This window comes from Falco rusticolus, chromosome Z (genome assembly GCF_015220075.1).
Source record: "Falco rusticolus isolate bFalRus1 chromosome Z, bFalRus1.pri, whole genome shotgun sequence".
Lineage (NCBI taxonomy): Eukaryota > Metazoa > Chordata > Aves > Falconiformes > Falconidae > Falco > Falco rusticolus.
The window spans coordinates 80,073,500-80,094,318 of NC_051210.1; the positions used below are offsets into that span (position 1 = coordinate 80,073,500).

Here is a 20,819-nt window from a genome sequence, read left to right on the forward strand (position 1 = left end):
CATACATGTGAAATGTTACGTCTGTTCCAACCTTAGCTGAAGCCTTCAGGTCACATCTGAAATACTTCATTTCACAGCTTTTAAAAGATTCTTATCACCCAAATCAAAGGATGAGTTGCACAAGACTAAGGTTTCAGCGCAATTTCAACAGGATTGCATCCCAGAAAGTCTTATAAACACAAAGTTATGTTTATATATGGTGCTGAATTCGTTCCATAAACATTTATGTGTTTTTTTCTGGGCATTCTTTCCACAGTGAACTTGATTTTAATACCTAACAACCAAATTTGGGGTCTCTCTTTACCTTCTAAAGCGAGTAACAAGCAAGCACATATTTCTTTGATCTTCTCTTAACATCTCTAACACTTGAAGGTTAAGATCAAAAAGGCAATGTGCGTGTGATCATACAAAATTCTTGTGAGGTCAGCTGGAAGAGTCTTCTACAGACCAGGTGGAAGTATCTTCCTCTAACACACACTCTCCCTATAAACTTCACTGGAGACGGACAATAAGCCAGAATCACAACTGCGTTTTCTTTCCTTTTCCACCACAAACTTTGGAGAAGTTCATATTCACTTCTCAACCAAATTAAACCATTTGCTACATTTTTTTCTGCGATGGCCCGAAGAACTTTACAGATCTGGAACAGCATGGATTCAGAACATCTTCTGACATTGCACTGTACAGTCTCGATCCAGACTGCAGCTTTTTTTAACACGATGACTCAAATTAATTAACCACACCTTCAACCCTTACCTGGGTGACAAAGGAGACCTCCTGCCTAACCCAATAGCACCAAGTATTCCAGAAGTCACTCTCTCTTCAGCCAGCTGATTCTGCCTGCCCTGGATGGACAACAGTGTCCGAATGACAGATTCAATCAGCACAGTGTCATCTTGCTCCATCTGAATCAAGGATAACTGCATGGCTTTATGCCACCAAAGAAACAGCTTTGCCTCTTCTTTTGCTGAGCTTTAGGTAAGATTTAAAGAATAACAGAAATCAAAAAACAAGTCAGTCAGATGGCAAAGTTAAGGAGTTTGTATCTGTCCCCATTAGTCCCAGAAAGAATTCAGATGGCTAAATAAAGACAGCTAATCTTACTATATAAGGATAGCATAACTACACTACTACTCCAGTTATTATACTGCTGTAACTGCTGTTATGCACTTGATGAAGACATCAGCTAAGAAGTTTTAAGGGTCCAGGAGAGGACGATGAACAACATTTCCTTTTAAGCTTTATAGCCAAGGATAAATGATATTGCAGCCATAAGCAGATTTTAACTTGTCTAAGACTCTATATAAAAGGAATGAAGCTGTACCTCTACTCTTTTTTCTCCCCCTTTACTTAACAGCTAGCACTTCCTAAAGTGTTTTATTGGTGTTTCCACTACAATTTAGACTTTTAATATGATCTTCTAGAAAAGGAAACCAAGTTTTCTGTTGAGCAAAGCACAAAGTGAAGTTCCCTCTATGATATTTTTAATCTTTCTCCAAACACTCCGCAGTTTTAAGCCAACAAGCTCAGATTTTCCACATAAAGCATCAGCATGAGTTTCCTGCATCACACTATCCTCACATTACTCTGCCCAGTTACTTCCCACCCCAGGCACTCTCAGGTTTGATGTTTAGAGCAAGGTTTAACTTGCTGTGTATGGTGGCTTTGCTCCTTTCACACTTAGGCAACCAAATTGCTATGGTATCTACAACAGTGAAAGTATTCTTTTATATTCCCACTGTTTCTTGAAATTCAATTTCCCCAAAATATTCTTTCATGGTAAATGTGAACATTGTTAACATGAATATGGAAAAAACATTCACCACCCTTGCTAAATTCTGGCAATTTCAGCAGCAGTTGTAAATACAGTTGCTACATACTTTAAATACAAAGTATCACCATTTTAACACCAAAGTTTCCCACCCCCTCCACCCAGAACATTAACCTAAGCAAGCTGTTTTAAGCCATACATGCCCCTAAATCTGGGCAAGCCCCCAGATCCACTGAGTTTGGAGCTGCTGAACAGTCCCCGTTGAGCCGCTGTGAACACCAGGTCTCTCAGAGTGGTAAACTGAGCATTTAGCACACAATTCACCCCACACAGTGGATGAACGATGTACCACTTATCTATAGGATGATGTACTTATTTTTATCTAAAAGTTGGGAAACATCCAAGGACCCTTATTGCTAACATGACAGATGTACTAATTGATAAGTCCCTGGATCTGTCATCTTTAAAAAGGCTATCTGGTCCTAAGTTCCTGTTGTTTATACAACGTGGCAAAGACAAGGACTTAAATCATGGTCACTAGTTTAGTGAGATATGTAAATGAGTTCCTGGAATTGTAATTAATATGTAAACGATCTCCTGGAAAATTAATGAATAGGTCTGAGTTGCTTGTGTAAAGAGGGGACTGAAAAGTCCCCTCTGTGTGCATGACGTTGGTGGAGCGATCCCCCATGCACCCAGCGCTGGCGAATAAAGATAACCTCCGCTCACTCGAATATTGCTGACAGATTCTTTAAATCACGGATGTTCTGGAAAGTGGAACCCATAGGGATTTAGGGTTCGATTACAGTAATTTTTAACTGAGCACAAACCCAGGCTGCCTTTGAAATCAAGCTTCTCTGACTGAAAACTGACCAAAATTGCACCAGAAGTGTTCAAATAAGTGAAATTCCTTCTGTTTAACCACAGCCATTATTGTTGGCACTGCAGTTGGGCAGACTCTGTAACAGTGGATGTAGAAGGATAGGCCATTTTATCCAGTAGCCTGGTGAAATTAACCTAATTAACCTGGCCACCTAATTGTACTGGCTATACAACTATAGACTTATTTAGAAGTCAAGGCATATTCAGAAGCCTCGAGTTTCGTACCTTGGGTACACTTGCTCCAGCCATTTGCTGATGGTCAGCAGGACTTTCATTTCATTGGTAAGAGTCTGGTCAGTGTTTAGGCACTGCAGCAGGTAGACATACAGGGTCAAGTAGCTTCCTAAAGACAGACAGTCCTGCAGAAATTCTTCCATGGTTAGCTCAGGAACTTGGAGGGAGGCGAGTATAGGGCCCCAGCCTAAAACCTGTTGGTGAGGACAATCTAGAAAGAAAACAAAACGACAGAACAAAGCATGTGAGAAAGCAGCACTTACTAAAACCTAAGAACTAGAGCTACTTAACTGTGGTCCTATAAGTTACAGGATTTGGGCTGGTTTAGCTGTTTTCCAGGTAATCAGTTTGGCATACAATTCTGCTGGAAAGTAAAAAAAAAAACCAAAAACCCACACAACTCCATGATCATAGGGTACCTCCCTGAGGTCAAGGTGAGATATTTTCCCAGCATTCAGTCAAGATTAAATTTGAAAATTTTAGCAATTGAATTTAAATATTTCCTTCACACCTGATCACACAGAATGTGGAAGAAATCAAAATGTGGCTCCACAAGGATTATGTAAACAGAAACAAAAACCCCAAAAAACACCCCACCACAGAATTCCAGAGTTTTACCAGTTAAGAGGGCTTTTTCTTAAGTTAGCCTACAGACCACTACATGAGGGGACTAATAGTTGTTTTATTCTCTTGGGATGATTCTTTTTTTAAAAAAGTCCTCCCCTTCAGCTGGAAAAATGGCAACCATTACAGAAAGCAAATTAGTTTTCACAGAGACAGGTATAGCTCTTGAGAAAATACACAGTGAGAGCAGTTGAAAAACCCAAACCACAATAGCCCAACTTTTCTACATCTATTTACTGCAGCACATGTGACAGTTGGAAGGCATCAGAGATAGCTCTGATGACAGAAACCAGATTAAAACCACGTTCCAGCACTGGGCAGCGTGCATCTATAAGGATTCCAGTTCATTTGTATTTAATGGGCATCCACGACTGATCAAAGTTTTTGAAACAAGCATCATCAGAAGACAGGCTCCTACCGTCATTGAAGTAGGCAGTGATACAGGCTTCGGTTGTCTCTGCCATGTGTTGCACAGAGGCCAGGCTCTGACACGCCGCTGTGAGAAGGGGCATGGCTAGCAACCCATGCATTTTACTGTCTATCCACTTCCTTAAGCTCCCCCGTAGCGACTCAGCTGTTGTAACGCTAGAATTGTTCATCATCATCAGCGTTTCTGTAAAGAGGCTGCTGAGGGCCATATGACGTGTTTGCAGATCCATATCTGAAAGTTAGAAATAAAAGAACCATTTCAGTAAATGGACACTAGAACACAAATTCAGCTTCACCACTAAACACTTTCTGCAGATACTGGGAAAAGCCTCTCGCTCATTACACACCTCAGCTCCTTGTCTATACTTACTGCAGCAAGACACCTGCTCCTTGCAGTCACTCCCCTTGATGAGACAGATCATCATTCATTGAACACAGACAGTTCATAAGACTGTACAGCAGAGTACTGGAGCCCATCTTTCACCTAGAGTCTTTTACCATGACTACAGTGCACATAAATTGAATGATAAAGCATGTTTAGTCTCCAAGAAAATGTGAGTATTAAAACACAGTCTAAAGCACAACTTAGAGTGAAACAATCTCCCGGTTTCAGCTGTGACAGAGTTTGTTTTCTTCTTAATAGCCGGTACAATGCTGTGATTTGGATTTAGCATAAGAACAATGTTGATAACACACTGATTTTGACTGTTGCCAAGCGATGCCCATCCTAAGTCTGGGGCTTTTCAGTTTCCCACGCTCTGCCAGTGAAGGGCACAAGAGGTCGGGAGGGGCACAGCCAGGAGAGCTGACCCAAACTAGCCAAACTGGTATTCCATACCACAGGATGTGATGTTCAGCGTATAAACTGGGGGGAGTTCGCCAGGGGGCTGACAGCTGCTTGGGGACTGGCTGGGCACCGGTCAGTGGGTGGTCAGCAACTGTACTGTGCATCACTTGTCTGTCTGGTTTTATTCCTCTCTCCTTCTCTCTCCATTTCATTACTATCATTATATTTTATTTTGTTTCAATTATTACATTGCTCTTATCTCAATCCATGAGGAGCTTTACCTTTTCCCAATTCTCCTCTCCATCCCACTGCAGGGGAAGGAGGGGAGTGAGCAAGAAACTGCGTGGTAGTTAGTTGCCAGCTGGGGTTAAACCATGACAACCAACCAGTGATGATGATTCAATCTGAAATATGACCGAGATGAGCCCTGAAATGCCAATGCCTCCACACATTTCCAGGATTCTCAATTTCCTGCTAGTCTCAGTGTTCAGCCCCAGAATGTTTTTTTGAAACCATCTCTTGGCATTGCCTGAACACGTTATCATGGGCCATCTGTAACAGTACCCTCTAAGCACAAACATCTCCTGCACTTGGCTCTCCAAGGCTGGACTACACAGTAGACCTTTGCACATATTGGTGAAAAAAGCCACTATTGTTCTAAGTTTTTCAAGCAACATCAGGCATTGTAGGCAGAAAAGTTTCAACTGGTTATGAAAAAGTTGCGCAGAAAGAGAGATTAATCACTAGAAAAATATCGCCCTAAGAGGTTAAGACCTCCAGACCTGCCAGATATTTGGAAGCTCACTGGACAAGGCCCTGAACAACTTCATTTAACTTTGAAGCTAGCCCTGGCTTGAGGAGGAGGTTGGACTATACACCCCCAAAGGTCACTTCCAAACTAAGCTATTCTGTCTGTATCTACCTACAAAAGGAAAACTTAAAAAAAATAATATAAAAAAAGCAGCCAAATAAAGTTCCCAAAGTCACCTGTCATGGCACAGCTCTTCAGTAAGGTAAATGTCTCTTACCACAGATTAACCAAGAAAGATTATGCCAGGTAGTTAACTGACTTCCCTACGGTCACAACTAGTTTTACAGCCAAGTCTCACTCAGAACCAAGAACCACAGAACAGTCAGGGTTGGAAGGGACCCCTGGAGATAATCTAGTTCAATCCCCTGCTAAAGCAGGGTCACCTACAGCCGGCTGCACAGAGTCGTGTTCAGGCAGGTTTTGGATGTCTCCAGAGCAGGAGACCCCACAGCCTCTCTGGTCAGCCTGTGCCAGGGCTCTGCCACCCTCAAGGTGAAGAAGTTTTCCCTCACATTCAGACGGAACTGCCTGTGCTGCAGTTTGTGCCCATTGCCTCTTGTCCTGTCGCTGGGCACCACTGGAAAGAGCCTGGCCCCGTCCTCCTGACGCTTGCCTTTGTAGACGTTGTACACTCCATAGGCTGCAGACCATCGAGCGGGACCACCACCAGACACCTGACAAACCAGGGCCCACCAGATCCCCTGGGATAACCTCTGGCACAGTGCCCACATGAGAAATCCAGCTTTCTCCTCTCTAGCTGTTGTCAACAGAAGGCGATGCCCTGGAAGCTCTTCAAAAAAACTCCTGCCAGCCTGCTCCAAAACCTCACAGAGAAGCTAAGCCCGATACGTACCACCACTTCCCTGCCACTCTCTATCAGTGATCCTCCTGCACTCCACAGCCTGGTCATGCAACACAGAACATGCTCTCTTTCAGCCCTTTAGCACATACAAGTGTGCAGGGGGGTTCATGAAACAGAGCTGCTCCTCTCTACTGGAGCCCCTGTCTCCTCCACAATTTCTCAGCTACAAGGAGCGTCAGCAGCAGTAGGTATGCCTTCACTTCTCTTCAAGTTAAAGAGCTTTACTGACCACGGTGCTGTCCTGTAGAGCTTCCCCAAGTAGCAAAACAACTACCGAGAGGCAGTTACCACTCACAGATTTCCAGACACTTTCTCTTCACTCTCATGAGCACACCTGTGTGGGTCATGGACAGGAAGAGACATGACTCCTGACAAACATCTCTGTCTAGTACAGCGAGACGACTGATTTCACCTGAAGTTTTAGTTTGATAGAGGAAGCTCAGGATGGTACTGGTACTAAAAACAAAAATCAATGTAAGTGCCGTGGGTGCGGACATACCATACTACTAGTGGAAATCAACAGGATTCCCATACTTCAGAGCCAGTGTTCCCAACAGCACAACAGTTTAGAACCCTTTCTTAGAACCTGACCCCTGAGGACCAAGACAGTGTATTTGTCATCCTTCCTTTCAAAAAAGTATGCAAATGCCAAAGAAAACACAAAAAGATTAAAAAACTAGACAGCAAAGAAAAGAATCCCTCAAGCTCCTGTACAACAGTCAGTTTTACTCACAACACAATCCCTTTTTTTCCTGTTGGTTTTGCCACTCTTGACAGCTCTACAGGGTAACGATCACATTTGTTCTGTGCCAATGTACCACCTATATATACACATCAAAGCAACATGCCCTGCTGCCCATAACAGAGACGTAGTAATGCAAATAATTACAGTCACAGATGTTCAACAGTCCATGCAATAGAAAGGATCTTGACAGCTTTAAAGTGATTTGCCACTTCTTAAACACAAACCTGGAGGATTAAAGATGACTACATCATCTAGCAACTTGGACATTTCTTGTTCCAAAACTGCAAGAGTAATCTTTCCACTCTGTTCTAAGGTGCTGAGAAACTGAACCACCTGGCGAATGTATGCTTGGCACTTCAGCGTTGCATCCTGTTAATCAAAATTAAAATCAGTTAGGGGAAAAAATAAAAATCACACCTAGAACTCTTCCCATACTCTGTAATATACAAAAGCAGAACATTGCAAATGACAAGAACAGTTCAGAGACACTGCAAAACCAGTTCAACTTACAAGGTGGATATGACTATCCGAAGATGCACCAAAGCCTGCTGAGATTTTCAGGAGCTTCACGATCAGTTCAGCTGCAGTATCCTTCCCAAGGATAACAGAGGGAGGGTAGTGACTGTTGCAGTAGCTGATGATGTTTTGATAAGATGAAATGCCCACAAGCTGCCAAGGAAGGGAGCTGGTCTGTCCCAGAAGATTTATGAGGGGTGATTCCTGGAGATTTAAAGACATCAGTATGACTAATTTAAAACAGCAGAGAAGGTGGAAATTTAAGTACTCAATACTGGAAGAAAGCCCAGACACCAAGATTTGAAGGTGACTGAGCAGAAACCCCACAGAAATAGGTGACCACTGGGAGGCCTGGCTGAAAAGTGACTCCTCATTCAAGCAGTGACTCAACACATTTATGTGAGTGCTAGAGATGACATACCAGTATTCAATGGCTGCAGCAGCTCTAGCCAAGCACAAAAGTCAGCAAGAGATGTTAAAATTTGATGTGTAAACACCTAAAGGCAGCTAGAAAAAAATGGTGATCCTTTCAAGGTAAAGTCACTTAAAGGTTTAAGAAGGTATTGTACTAATTTATTTTTAAAAATAACTTTTTCAAGTTCACAGTAGAACCAAGGACAGAAGCTGGGTCCCTCAGTCCTCCATTTGGTGAATCACATACCAACCTGGGGGACTACTCAAGTGCTCAGCCTCATAAATACCATCCTGAAGAGCAGAGTAGCCTACAGCGCCCACCGCTTGCACAGGCAGTGCCACTATGCAGATGGAAAAGCCTCTCTGTCTATAAGCAGCAGAGTCTAGCCTCAGCTACCGCCACCCTCCTCTCACGGGTAAGTATACATCTGCAAAAAATACAAAAGCCCCCCTACCCTAGACACTGAGAAACACCAAACTTCTTCATGTTACAGAATGAACAAATACTGGAATTGCGCTGATGGCCAACACAACCCAAAGACTATAAGGATCCAGAACTAACCCAAATTAAATGATATCAACAAGAATCTGACACTGGTATATCAAGTAATTCTGAAGTTTCTCATGCACTGGAGCATAGGGCTGAGAAAGTTTGAGATTCAGGTCAAGGTGTCACAGGAGTGTTCCGGGAAGTAAAAAAGTGACTGCATGTTAAAATGCAGCTCAACACATTCCTGGAGGCTAGGAGGGAATTCCTGAGGCTGACTCACACACAGGTATCTTTTGAAGCTTGTGAAGCTTCTGATAAGCAAATACATTCAGGTCAAAGCACGTGAACTCCAGTAATTTTCCTAAACTGGAATACAATGTTGATCAAAGGTTGCTGGTGGCACCTCTTGACACAGCATCTCGTACTGTCTCAGAGGAAATTGAAAACAAAAGATGCTGCGAGTGGGAGAAAGCTGGCAAGCGTGACATGGGACTTCTTGAAGATCACCCAGCCCCTCTGGAAGAGTCCTCCAGAAGCAATGGACTGTGCTAGATCATCCCAACACCTAGTGTTTCTCTTTTTTATTCCAACAATTTAGAAATACTGGAAGGCAACCATAAATGGGAAAAGTGCCGAGAAATCAGGGATGATCAAATTCCCCCTCAGAGCAAGGGAACAAGAAAACCATCTCTAAATCCTAGATTAAGTAATCTGTCCCCAGTAACTCATCAGAATTAGGCAGTGCCAAGCTGCTTAAAGACATATCTGGTCTTCAAGATGTTGCTACATCATCGTGACTTGTCATCACATCATATGGAGCTAAGAAGGGAGCATTTTATGGTAAGAAATAAGTGTTTGCAACAGCAGTTCTGAGTAAGAACCAAACACCACTTATAACTCCTGAGAAAACATGTTCAGGCAGACAAATATTTTCCTTTTTGACAGCTATGAAAATAAACTGCACTCAAATGAAGTACTGATCCTAACCTCACAGGGACTACTCCCATTGCTGAGTTGTGCTTAACACAACCAACCTGAAGCGCAACCAGTACTGAAGATCAAGCTGGAGAACACCACAAACATGCACAGCAAGACGGCAGAGCCAGGCATAAGATTTTTGTGAATTATTCCTTACCATCCCTCCATGCTTTCACATTTGCCACTCAGAAAAAGCAGTGGAGATTTACATGACTGGCCATGACGGAATGAATGTGACTGAGTGAGCCTCCCAATTCCTCTCACAGCACCGCATGTGCTACAGGCATGAACGCCACAGCCAAAGCTGCTCCTGCACTCATGTCAGCAGATGGCCTGAATCAAACCAGACAGATGCTAGACACTCTTTTCACTGACATTATCAGAAAAAGCTTCACCGTAAGTTACACATAATATGTATATTTGTTCTTTCCAAAACCCAGAACGTCATTTTGTTACTCCAGGAAACTGTCTATTTATTTGCTTACTCTTTACAACACTGATGGATCACAGCACCTACAGAAGCTTCTTGAAATGAAGAGCAGTTCTTTTTTCCACACAAGTTGTACAAAATGCCTCACGTAAGGAATTAAGTCTTGGCCATCTCTGGAATACTGTTTGTCATTTTACCCACGCAAAACACACTTCTGAGTTAGTCATTCTGCAAGTGAGAAAAGTCACATTCTGTGCCCTTGCTAGCAAAGGATTATTCTTTAAGACAATTGGTATGAAACTTCATAAAAATTACCTCTTTGTCTGTCAGTTGTTCTTCCTTTGCCAACAGGACCATCATATACAGTAAACAGACAATCATGTTGCGAGTCTGAGGATGAGGGTTGGGATTCCAGGCATCAGACAGGACACTGACCCAGTTTATTTCACATAAAACATAACCCAAGAATAAGAAACAACTCTTGGGGCTGCCTCTTTCAATCTAGGAAGAAGAAAGGAAAAGAGACAAACAGATACAACAGATTCAAATACTTTCATCCTCTCCAGTTCCTTAGCCAATTATAAACCCACAGCAGCATTTTAGGTCAGAGTAGGCAGATGCTACTTCATCATCTTGTCCCCCACCGGAAGAGTTGCACATGCACCTTTTTAAGCCTCTCAAACAAGTACAGATACCAAGAAATAATATATTACAAACTCCTAGCTGCACAATTGCATCCATTTCTCTTCAAAGAGAAACTAAGAAACTCTAGCCTGTTTAGAACTACCTGAAGAACTCATCTCAAGCAGCAAATCCTAGAGCATTTCCACATTTATATGTTGTCTCAAGACAACTTGGAAGTGAGAACACCGTGACAATAGTAAAATACATTAACTCTAATGAAATACGTATTAAATATATATGTAATAAGCGAGGCATTCAAATAGAGCAATGACAGGTTACAAAGGCTGCCAGCTTTACAGCTCCCCACAACCTTGTCTAAGACTTAATGGCATTCCTTCAGAAAAATCAATCATGACATGAGCAGCTGTGAATGCTACAAACACTTTAAAAGCTTACTTGCAAAAACAACTTTCTTCAGCTCTCCAGTTATTTTCAAGGGCAACACTGACTGTGAACTTAATTCAACAAATGCTGTGTACTCACTTTGAAGAACTCTTCCATAAGCATCTGGTCTGGATGCATTTCCTTCCATGGAAGCCTTCTGAACTCAGTATGGAAAGTATAGAGAATAAACTCTGGCATTTTGGGGGCTGTGCAACATTCACAGTAATGCATCAGATGTAACCAGAGAGCCCCACGGTGGCTTGGCAACAGCTTACCTAGATTCAAAGAAAACAGCTGAATTAACAACAGAAAAAAATCAGAGAAAGCTTGATTACAGAAGGAAGTCCAATTTTGAAGATGAAAAACCATAAATGCAAGTTACACTAAAGTGCATTTGCCAAAGAAAGAAAAAAATGCACATTAAGCTATTTTTTTCTCCAAATCAACAACTGGCAAAGCTTATGATTTCATGCCCTCCCTCAATCTTTTGTAGAGTTGCTGGACAATAACCTGAAGTTATAAAATACTCCTTCCATGTAGAACATCATTGGTTTTATGTTGGGCTGTTTTGCGTTTTTTTAAAAAAAAAGATCTTATGTAGTTCACATAAATAAAATTCACAAAAATAAAACAATATGTTATTTTTAATTATTTTTACAAGATAACTCTGAATCTAGCTTGTCCCTGAAAGTTGTTAAGAGGTATTGTGAAATTCATTTTTTCCATTCCCATGTCTAATTACACATTAGGCACAAGCAGCAATGCTAAATAGGAGCTCAAAACGATCAGTCCTGGAGATTAAATTACTCTTGAGACCAGCTGTTGAGACACATGTATTGGTCATTGTGACATGCTGCTGCATATGATGTACGGGAACAACACACAGACCTGGAATGAAGTCAGGCACTTCTCATGACAGCTCATTTTATTTCGCTTTCCTTCACATTTAAGTTTGTTATCTGACAGATGCATTTATCAATCACATTATCTACCCTTGTCAAGGAAAAAAGTTGTCTTTAAGCATGAAATAAAGAAATGCTCTTGGTACCACTGCAGTGATCATCTTGGCTAGAAGTTCACAACAAACAAAATCTCTCACATCCCACATCTAAATCAAAAATCTTTTTTGGTGTATCGAACAGGAAGTGCCACCACATTAGAACAGTGTGGACTTCACTCACCTTTAAAGCTCTCATGCAAAAGCCTGATGCAATCTGTGAACAAACAGACCACGGTGGATGCTACAGGAGTGTCACTCTCTAACCAAGGATAGGAAGGATGGTTACTTAAAAGAAGTGAAATAACACAAACGTCAGTGCTGAGTTACCAGATCATAAACACTTCAGTGACTTAAATATTCTAAAGCACAGTAAATCAATACAGTACAGGTATCAACAGTTCTCTCAAAACTATTTTTTGGTACTGTCCTTTTCTTCCATAGAACATGTACATATCTAACATCACACCGAAGAGCCACAATACCACTGAGCAAGCAGAGATTACTTGTTTGGCATTTAATAACTGAATTGAAGACCAACACACAGGGATTTCTGAATGACAGCACGTACCACCTGCAATCAATCTTCTAATTAAGCGCTGAAGATGCACTCACAACCCAAAAAGCTTTTGGATTTGAAAGAAAGTAAAATTTACATGTATAGTATTACAGATAACTGTCCATGTGAAGATAGAGGTACACAAGACAGTAGAACATCACAGGACTGATTTAGTCTGAAGTTTCTTTACATACCACTGGCATTTGCAGTTGTTTTTGTTTGGCTTTTCTGTTTTAAACCAAGGTATTATAGATATTATGGCAGCTAAAATAAAAAGGGGCAGGGAAGATCTAAAATCCAGGTTTCAGTGCTTTTGGAACCGATTGTAATCTGTATTTTTCTCATCACCAAGCTCTGACAGTTCTTACATCTAAATTAACTATTCAATCCAAGCCTTGGAAAATTTGACTTAAATTGTGAATTAGTTCCATAATTAAGGATATGACATATGGCAGGATATAAGTAAGGTGACAACAGTCAAGCATTAGAAAGTAACAATATGGCTGAAGTTCTTATTTTAGCAAAAACTCATTTCATTTAAAATGCAATATATACCTTGCATTTTCCTTATCCAAGACCAGTATCCATGGTTTGAAGAGTCCAGCAATGACTGAATACAAGGACTCCAATCCTAGAAGAAAAGAAAACAAAGAAGCTGCTTTCCATCCCCTCAAATCAGCAAACATATTATACTTTTCCAAACTTGAATACAAGGTCCTTTGCTTATTCCAACACTTAATCTGTTCTTCCTGGTCAAATAAAAACTTAAAATACAATATGCTTATTAGTAACTCTGGTTAATAATAGTTGTTTTAACAACAATCATAAGCATTTTGCATTGCTCTAGGTGTTTTATTAATATCACTTCACACATCTGAGATTGTGGGGGTAATGATGACTCACAATTTAAACGTACATATACTAAAACAAAAGTGTTTTGGCAGTTTCCTCCAAATCAAAAAATCATACCAAGGTGACATTCAATAGTCCCTTGTTCCCAAACCCCTGCTCAGTGCAAAAGGCTGAAGAAAGTATGATCTCTTCATAAAATAAGTTTAAAACAAGCTCAAATACAAACAAGCTTTCTGCAACAAGCATAAAGATAAAGCATAAAGTCCCACACAGCCATGAAGTAGCATCAACATTTCCCACCTGTATTTTAATGTTCTCAGCATTGTACAAATACAGAGTAAGAAGATTTTACTGTATATTTAAATGACGTTTAACATAGGAAATTAGAGAAACTGAATGCCTGTTCTTAAGTAATTTGCTTTTAAGACACATTACCTGCTAGAATTTTATTACTGCCAACAGGCTCTTGGGCTAAATTGGCAACTTCACTGTCAATAAGTTGCTGAATAAGATACTCCAGAAACTTATTCACTTCAGACACATACGGACTCCATTTTGAAAACAGGCCAAAAGTCCTGAAGTCTACTGAAGCCAGTCGGAGTTTGCAAAAAGATGTCGAAAGCCATTCTATTGACTCTCTAACCTGTAAAAAGAAGGAACCTATTAATCAGCTACAGAAAGACTGCACAGCAGTGTTATTTGTCACTGGTGGGCAGCTGTTGCACCTGAAAAACATAATAAACCAAAAAGGCACACACCTGCTCTTCAGAGAGAATAATTTTCACAGCATCCCGCCGTACAGGACTTTCAGGAGAATCACTTTTCTTGATAATTCCCTGTTCAGTCACTGGCGAAGCACACCCCAAAGCTTTAAGTGATGCCTTCCAACAGTCAGGGCTTAGAAGCTGCTCTGATGAGCCTTAGGAGAAAGAGAAGGGAATGCATTTTTGAAAATCGGGAAAAGGTATTAGTCCCTTTCTCAATAAGAGTTAGAAAATATTGAAATTAGATGTCTCTACTACCTGAAAAAAATTAGGCAAGGCATGAGTTTGAAAGGCCCAAGTTTAAGGGTGAGAGATTCTCCAATTCCAAAGCATAAGTAATTTAACATTCCCTTTTGGCATCTGCATGTTCTCTTCTTAGAGAGTTTCCCAAGCACTTAGTACACCCCAGGCTACAAACACATATTAAGAGACAATTGCTGCCTCAGCACATGCAGTTTGACAGAAAGTAAGTACTTTTCCTCTCATTTTAGAGACACATCAGATTATAGGTAGCATCTAATGTCAACTACGACAATTTCTGCAGATTTCAGTATCAGCCCCTGCTACCCATTAATCCTATTCTCAGTTTGACATGGAAGGGTGCTCATGATGCTGCAGTACAGATTGTGGCATAATTATAGTTAATAAGCATTTCCATTAATAGAAACCTTTCCTCCATCCGTCTCCTGTAATATGGGCTGAAAATCTGTTGTCACTGACACATGTACTTTGATCTGCAGAAGAGTGTTTCTTTCTAGTAGAGCTAAAATATGGCTCATAAAAACACATCACATAGCACGCACATAAAAGTGCAAAGAGAAACTTAAGAAAGTTTAAATCATTCCGTGTTTGTTGCTATTTAACTACTGCATGCAGTTCAGATTTTTAAGCCAGATTTGTGTATGAAAGGCTTTGTACGCATCGATTCGGATACTCACTTTGCACAAACAATCTTAGGAAATCACTGTAGTGATCAGGGAACTGATACTGGAGAAGGTTAGTCCAATGCTTGCAGAAGATATTAAATGGCATCGAAATATCTTCTTCAGGTTCAAGGCCACATATATTGAGAGCCAAGTGAATAGACTCCAGAAGCTTGGTACGTTCAGACAGAGGTGGCTTAGCAATGCTTAACCACTGTGTAAGGTCAAACTAGAACAGAGGACAGGAAGCATTGGTAAGTAGAAGCTTTAACAGCCACAACACCTTTAGAAGGGAGAAATTGTCAGGGGAAAAGAAATCCTGAAATTTGTATGTTTAAGAATGAGAATTTGCACCTCATTAGCCTTAACTCAAAACCAAGATAATGCTCACCAAAGGTTATAATTTAACATATTGCAGGAGTCCCTGAACTTAAGAAAACAACCTTGGCAGGGTCCTCAGATTCATAAAGACAGGTATGAATTTCCACACTTCAGTACCACTGCCAAACACACGCTTACAAGCATCAGACCACACTGATCGCCGCAGCCCATGAACTTGCAGGTAGGAGGTCACAGCTGTGACCTCCAAGCCATCTGTTCAGACCTAGGTCAGCAGGGACAGTGCTGATCACTGCCGCTAAGGACAGCTGTGAATAGCAGGCAGTCAGCACTGGGCATGACTCTGAGCTGTCCTTAGCGCCGGTGTAACTAATGAAGAGAATCAGAGACACGTCAAAGTATATTAATTTCTCCACTGACAATACAGATAGGCGTACCACACAGATCTGAAACTAGAGATGCACTAATCACTCACTCTTACCTAACTCTGTATGTTTTACGATTGGCATCCATATCCTTCCTGCCTAACAGAAATGGAAGATTCAGACACTGTTCCACATATGAATTTTTATTATTGTTAAGATAACTGGGATTCACTTGCTGTTTTGATGAATGTCTCTGCAGAGATATCAGGCAGAAGCTGCCATCAAGAGCCTGCTCTAATTTCAAGAGTAAGAGTGCACTGATGACTAAGCCCTAGGAAACACATACCATCTGGGCTTGGAAAGGGTAGTTTAAGCTTCCTATTTGCTTTTGCCTCCAGTTCCTTTGGAACTTAAACACAATCTAAACCATTCAGGATGAGCAACACAGGTCTACAGAACCTACCAATGTTATTTTAACCTACCAGATTTGCACCTCTTTCTTCCTTAGCCTGAAGTCACAGTCTTCAGGGAAATAACACCCACAAAAGCAACTCACAAACCAGATGTGGTACTCATGAGTACTTTACCTTTGTCAGCAGCATGAAGACAACATCACTGTTACCCTCACTCAGAAAGGCCACAACTTCTTCATATAAAGTCACAAATTCATCAGGAGAGGCAACAGGAGTGAAGTAAGGAGAAAGGAGAGTACAGAGCCTTCGATCCTGCAGGATTGTCTGGAGGAGACGTTTGCACTCTGACTTTGTCCCACTGATGAACACCTGAGGAAATTGGGAATGGTCACAAAAATGGCCCATTATGAATCTGTCAGAACACACCTCTTAGAGCTTTCTGTCAAGACAAGCACAATTTTGGTCCTTTTTTAAAAAGGAAAGCTTTCTCAAACAGACTGTATGAGATAAATCATAAAATACTGTTGTACCACACGATATAATGTAAAACAAACATGTTTCTCTAGGATACTTACGAACAGCACTTGTGACCATGCAGTTGTCTAAAAATACAATTTTGCTGATGGGATAGCAAAATAAAACAAATCCAGATTTCAGCAGCCCTGCCTGATATTAGGAAAAATTTAAACAGAATTATGACTATGAAGATTTTTCAGCACTTCAGCTGTTAGCTGCACATGGAAACAAACAGTATCTGAGAGATTAAAGTAAATACCTGGACCCAAACTAGAGGCTAATGCTTTTTCTCAGAGCACCCACGTAACGTGTTCCCCACAGCAAAATTTACCACCACCACCAAGCACTATGTTCTCTATCAGTAAACTTCTGGCTAACTCTCTACAGAGAATACTGCAACGCTGTAGAAGAAAGGTATCTAAATACAGAGGCTGGCAAGATATGCATCAGCTACAAAGTGATCAGTAACAGCAAAATTTATGCCAAAATACTGTTATGCACTGGAGGTACCCAAACTTTCATTAACTGCCAAAAAATCCAGCTTGCCTTACCATTTAACTAACACGGTAAGCATCTATTAGCATTAATCAGGCATCCAGAGCAACAGTTTTTATTTTGCTTATATGTAAAATTAAACACTCCCAAAGACTATATATTATACAACTAGTTGAAAGGAAAATGGGATAGAAGCTTAATTTCCAGCCTTCTGAATTTTTTAGGATCCCCCTCCCCCCAATATCAGCAGGCAACTGGAATAAGCATTAGGAATCCAAAAGTCAGAGAATAAACTCACTTGGCCCAGAATCTCAATGCAGGATGTGAAGAACTGCCTTGTGGGAGGATTGCGTTGAGTTTCATCACACACATATTCCGCTAACATAAAAAACAAACTAATTCCAACTTTCTTAATGGCAGACATAGGCTGCACCTTGTAGATATTTATTAAGGCCCTAGGGGGGAAAGAAAAAACACCCAGATTAAATTTATGTATGGTAAAAAATGCGTGACAATATAAAGGTTTCTTGCCAATATATGGCCTTGAGATGGGTATTTCTGGCTTACATTGTAATCAAGCACGGGTTCACAGAATGAGAGCATGGTTGAGGTTGGGAGGGACCTCTGTAGGACATCCGGACAAAGCCCCCAGGCTCAGCCAGGGGCACTTACAGCTAGATGCCCAGGACTACGTCTAGATGGCTTTTGAGTGAGTATCTCCAAGGACGGAGACTCCACAACCTCCCCTGGCAGTTTGTGTCACCTCTCACAGTAAAAAAATGTGGTTCCTGACCTCCAGAGGGAACCTCCAGTGTCTCAGATTGCACCCACTGCCTCTTGTCCTGTCACTGGGCACCCCTGAAAAGAGCCTAGCTCCACGTTCTTCGCACCCTCCCTTTGGTATTTCTATACATTGATAAGAACCTCCTTGAACCTTCTGATACTCTGGCTTGAACAGACCCAGCTTTAGCTCAAGTAATTTTGCTGCCTGAAATGGTTACCTCCAAAACTTAGAAAGGTTCCATAATCAGTCAGAAAGTGATCATCAGATTTTTCACGGCACAGCTCCAATAGATTATTTCTCCCTCAAATCATGTGTTCATCACTGTCGTAGGCCATCTCAACTATATTTGCACTACACGAAAATTTACTTCCTTTTACTTAACAGGGTCAGCAATACAAGAATTAAAACAGAATCAACTTTTTCTTGTGTACTACCACATAAATATTTTGTTGAGCTCAAACTCCTATATTCACTGAGTCTGAGGTAAAACATCTGAAGAACATGCAATTCCACAAATGCAGATCCAAAGAACTAGCTCATCCACAGAATTTTTCAGCTTAACAATCAAGAATGAACATGTAGAAACAGTAAGTAAATATTTTTACTTGTACAGTGAGTACAATCTATAGGGAACCAACTACACTAGAAGAATCTCAGCAGAGATCTACAAGATTAAGAAGAATGGTGTTGCAAAACTGGACCTCCGGGATGAACTCTAAAAAGTATTCAAGTTGAAAAGGGCTATGGAATAATCCATTTATTCACACCCCTCCCAAAAAAAGTAGTATTATGTATTCCTCTTCCACTGCACGACTTAGTTCTTTAATAGAGGGTTATGATTTGAAGAAGCTTTTCAATCTGTGAAACAATCTCCTGCACTGTAACAGGGAAAAATAGAGAGAGATTAGAAACATAGTTCAATCTATGGCCAAGAAAGCTGTGGTCCAAGTTTGCTGTTTCCTGAAGTTTAACACAGCACCCTTGCCATCATTCAACGTACTTTTGCAGGGTTAGAAGGGCTATTCTAATACACAGTACAATAAACTGAAGCGGAAAACAGTACTGTGTGCCCTGTTGAGGCCGAGGAACCTTCTGATAATATAACGGTAATTCCTGTAGAGGTCTGTGTCACAAACATACAATGCAGGTCTCCAGATTCAAGCTCTGTCATTGACCCAAGTTGATAAGCATTACGAGAAACACGCAAACAGGTTGCACATTTTAACTCGAACATACAGAAAAAAATAAAAAACACTACCTAAAACAATTGTCTGAACAACCTACGTTATAAAATTTTCCACATGTACTGCTGCTTCCACAACACCCGGAGAAGGTGGCTTCGTAGCTTCTGCCTGCAGTTGTCTTGCTTCTTTACGCAAAGCATGAAGCTGCTGGCTCACTGCTTCATTTTTATGTTTCCTTTCAAACTAAATGACAAAAAGACACATATTCATTTCAGAATAGTATTTTTTGCTAAAACTCTTTGATGTTATACCTATTTGTAAAAATGAAGCAGAGCTCAGTAAAAGAACTCTGTATATGCAGGGTTTTCCCCTGACATCTTTGATCAGATTTAGTATTTCACGCCCAAACACACATCCTTGGTCATGTTCCTATTTAATTATCACACACTAATATAATTTACATCTTTTATAAAAGACACAATCCACAAGGACAGAAACTTGTATGATTTCCTTGATCCCCTCTACTAAGCAACATGAGAAGACTCCTATAAACATTTTCACACGTCTATTCCTACCAATAAGCATATTCACACATTCACACATTGTAAAGCAGTTTTAGAATGGATACTAAGAGCAAGACAAACTATATGCAACAACTTATTCTTCAGCTGTTGAACTGCATCTCCTTTTAAGCATTACATACGACGTATTTCAGGTAACTACTATGTGTGTATGGATTTATTTAGTCAACAGCTACTACTCTTGTAACCACTCAGCCATTCCACTGTCATTATCCACGCCCAACAGCCCCAAAACAGAAGCTATGCCATGTCTCTAACCTGGATGGTTAGAAGAGCTGCTCCCTGACAGCCTTTATTTGAAGTTCCTCTGCACTCCAAATGGAGAGTGATCTGCTCTTCCCGATTGACATACAGCTTAGGTACTGTGTCCAATATTTCACTGTTAAGAGCAACATGCTGAGATTCCCAGAGTGCTGCAGTTCTGAAAAGCATTTATTAATAAAGTTACCAAAAGCTTTACTGAAAGCAGCAACGCTAAGAATTTGTAAGCAAGAGATGAGACTTCAATGTGCTGTACAAAGACTCGTGACACTTTTCTAGAAAACATAAAAGGTTATTAAATTAGTGTTAAAGCCTCAAAGTAATAGCAGTTCAAGGTAATAAAGAAATCTGTTCATAAGAATAAAACTACTCAAGTCTGCATGAGTTCTTTTTAATTATTCTATAGGACAACTTGAAATGAAATCAAATAGATCACCTTCTGTAGGAAATGCAGTTTTACACCAGACAAAGAGCTGGACTGTAGGATGATGCAGTCAACACAAAAAAAACACCTAAAATTGCTGCTGGAATTGCTTAGAAACATCCTCTCTTGGGCTTAGCAAGTGTTGTTTTGGCTTGTAGCATCATTATTAAATTACTATATTGGGTGAGAAGAGCTATAGTGCCATGCACTTTGTTTGAAAACAACTCAGCTGGATTCTCTTCCGAATATTAAAAACAGGAAGTCTCTCACTCACAAAGCTAAGTCTCAGAAATCATACTTCTCTCTTGGGGGCTCCAGGTG

General features: G+C 40.7%; 1 protein-coding gene across 1 annotated transcript in view; it reads right to left on the reverse strand.

The window, feature by feature from the left end:
* The window catches only part of EPG5 (ectopic P-granules autophagy protein 5 homolog), a 57,144-nt gene that overhangs the window by 3,158 nt on the left and 33,167 nt on the right, over positions 1-20,819 (reverse strand). Inside the window, exons 25-40 of the mRNA XM_037372658.1 lie at positions 20,072-20,242; positions 19,333-19,475; positions 17,563-17,719; positions 16,428-16,622; positions 15,152-15,365; positions 14,208-14,368; positions 13,885-14,092; positions 13,153-13,228; positions 12,223-12,326; positions 11,141-11,316; positions 10,289-10,474; positions 7,656-7,865; positions 7,370-7,514; positions 3,930-4,172; positions 2,879-3,098; positions 757-972 (exon numbers count right to left, since the gene is read on the reverse strand). Coding sequence (XP_037228555.1) covers positions 757-972; positions 2,879-3,098; positions 3,930-4,172; positions 7,370-7,514; positions 7,656-7,865; positions 10,289-10,474; positions 11,141-11,316; positions 12,223-12,326; positions 13,153-13,228; positions 13,885-14,092; positions 14,208-14,368; positions 15,152-15,365; positions 16,428-16,622; positions 17,563-17,719; positions 19,333-19,475; positions 20,072-20,242 — 2,825 coding nt within the window. The remainder of the gene's footprint in view (positions 1-756; positions 973-2,878; positions 3,099-3,929; positions 4,173-7,369; positions 7,515-7,655; positions 7,866-10,288; positions 10,475-11,140; positions 11,317-12,222; positions 12,327-13,152; positions 13,229-13,884; positions 14,093-14,207; positions 14,369-15,151; positions 15,366-16,427; positions 16,623-17,562; positions 17,720-19,332; positions 19,476-20,071; positions 20,243-20,819) is intronic.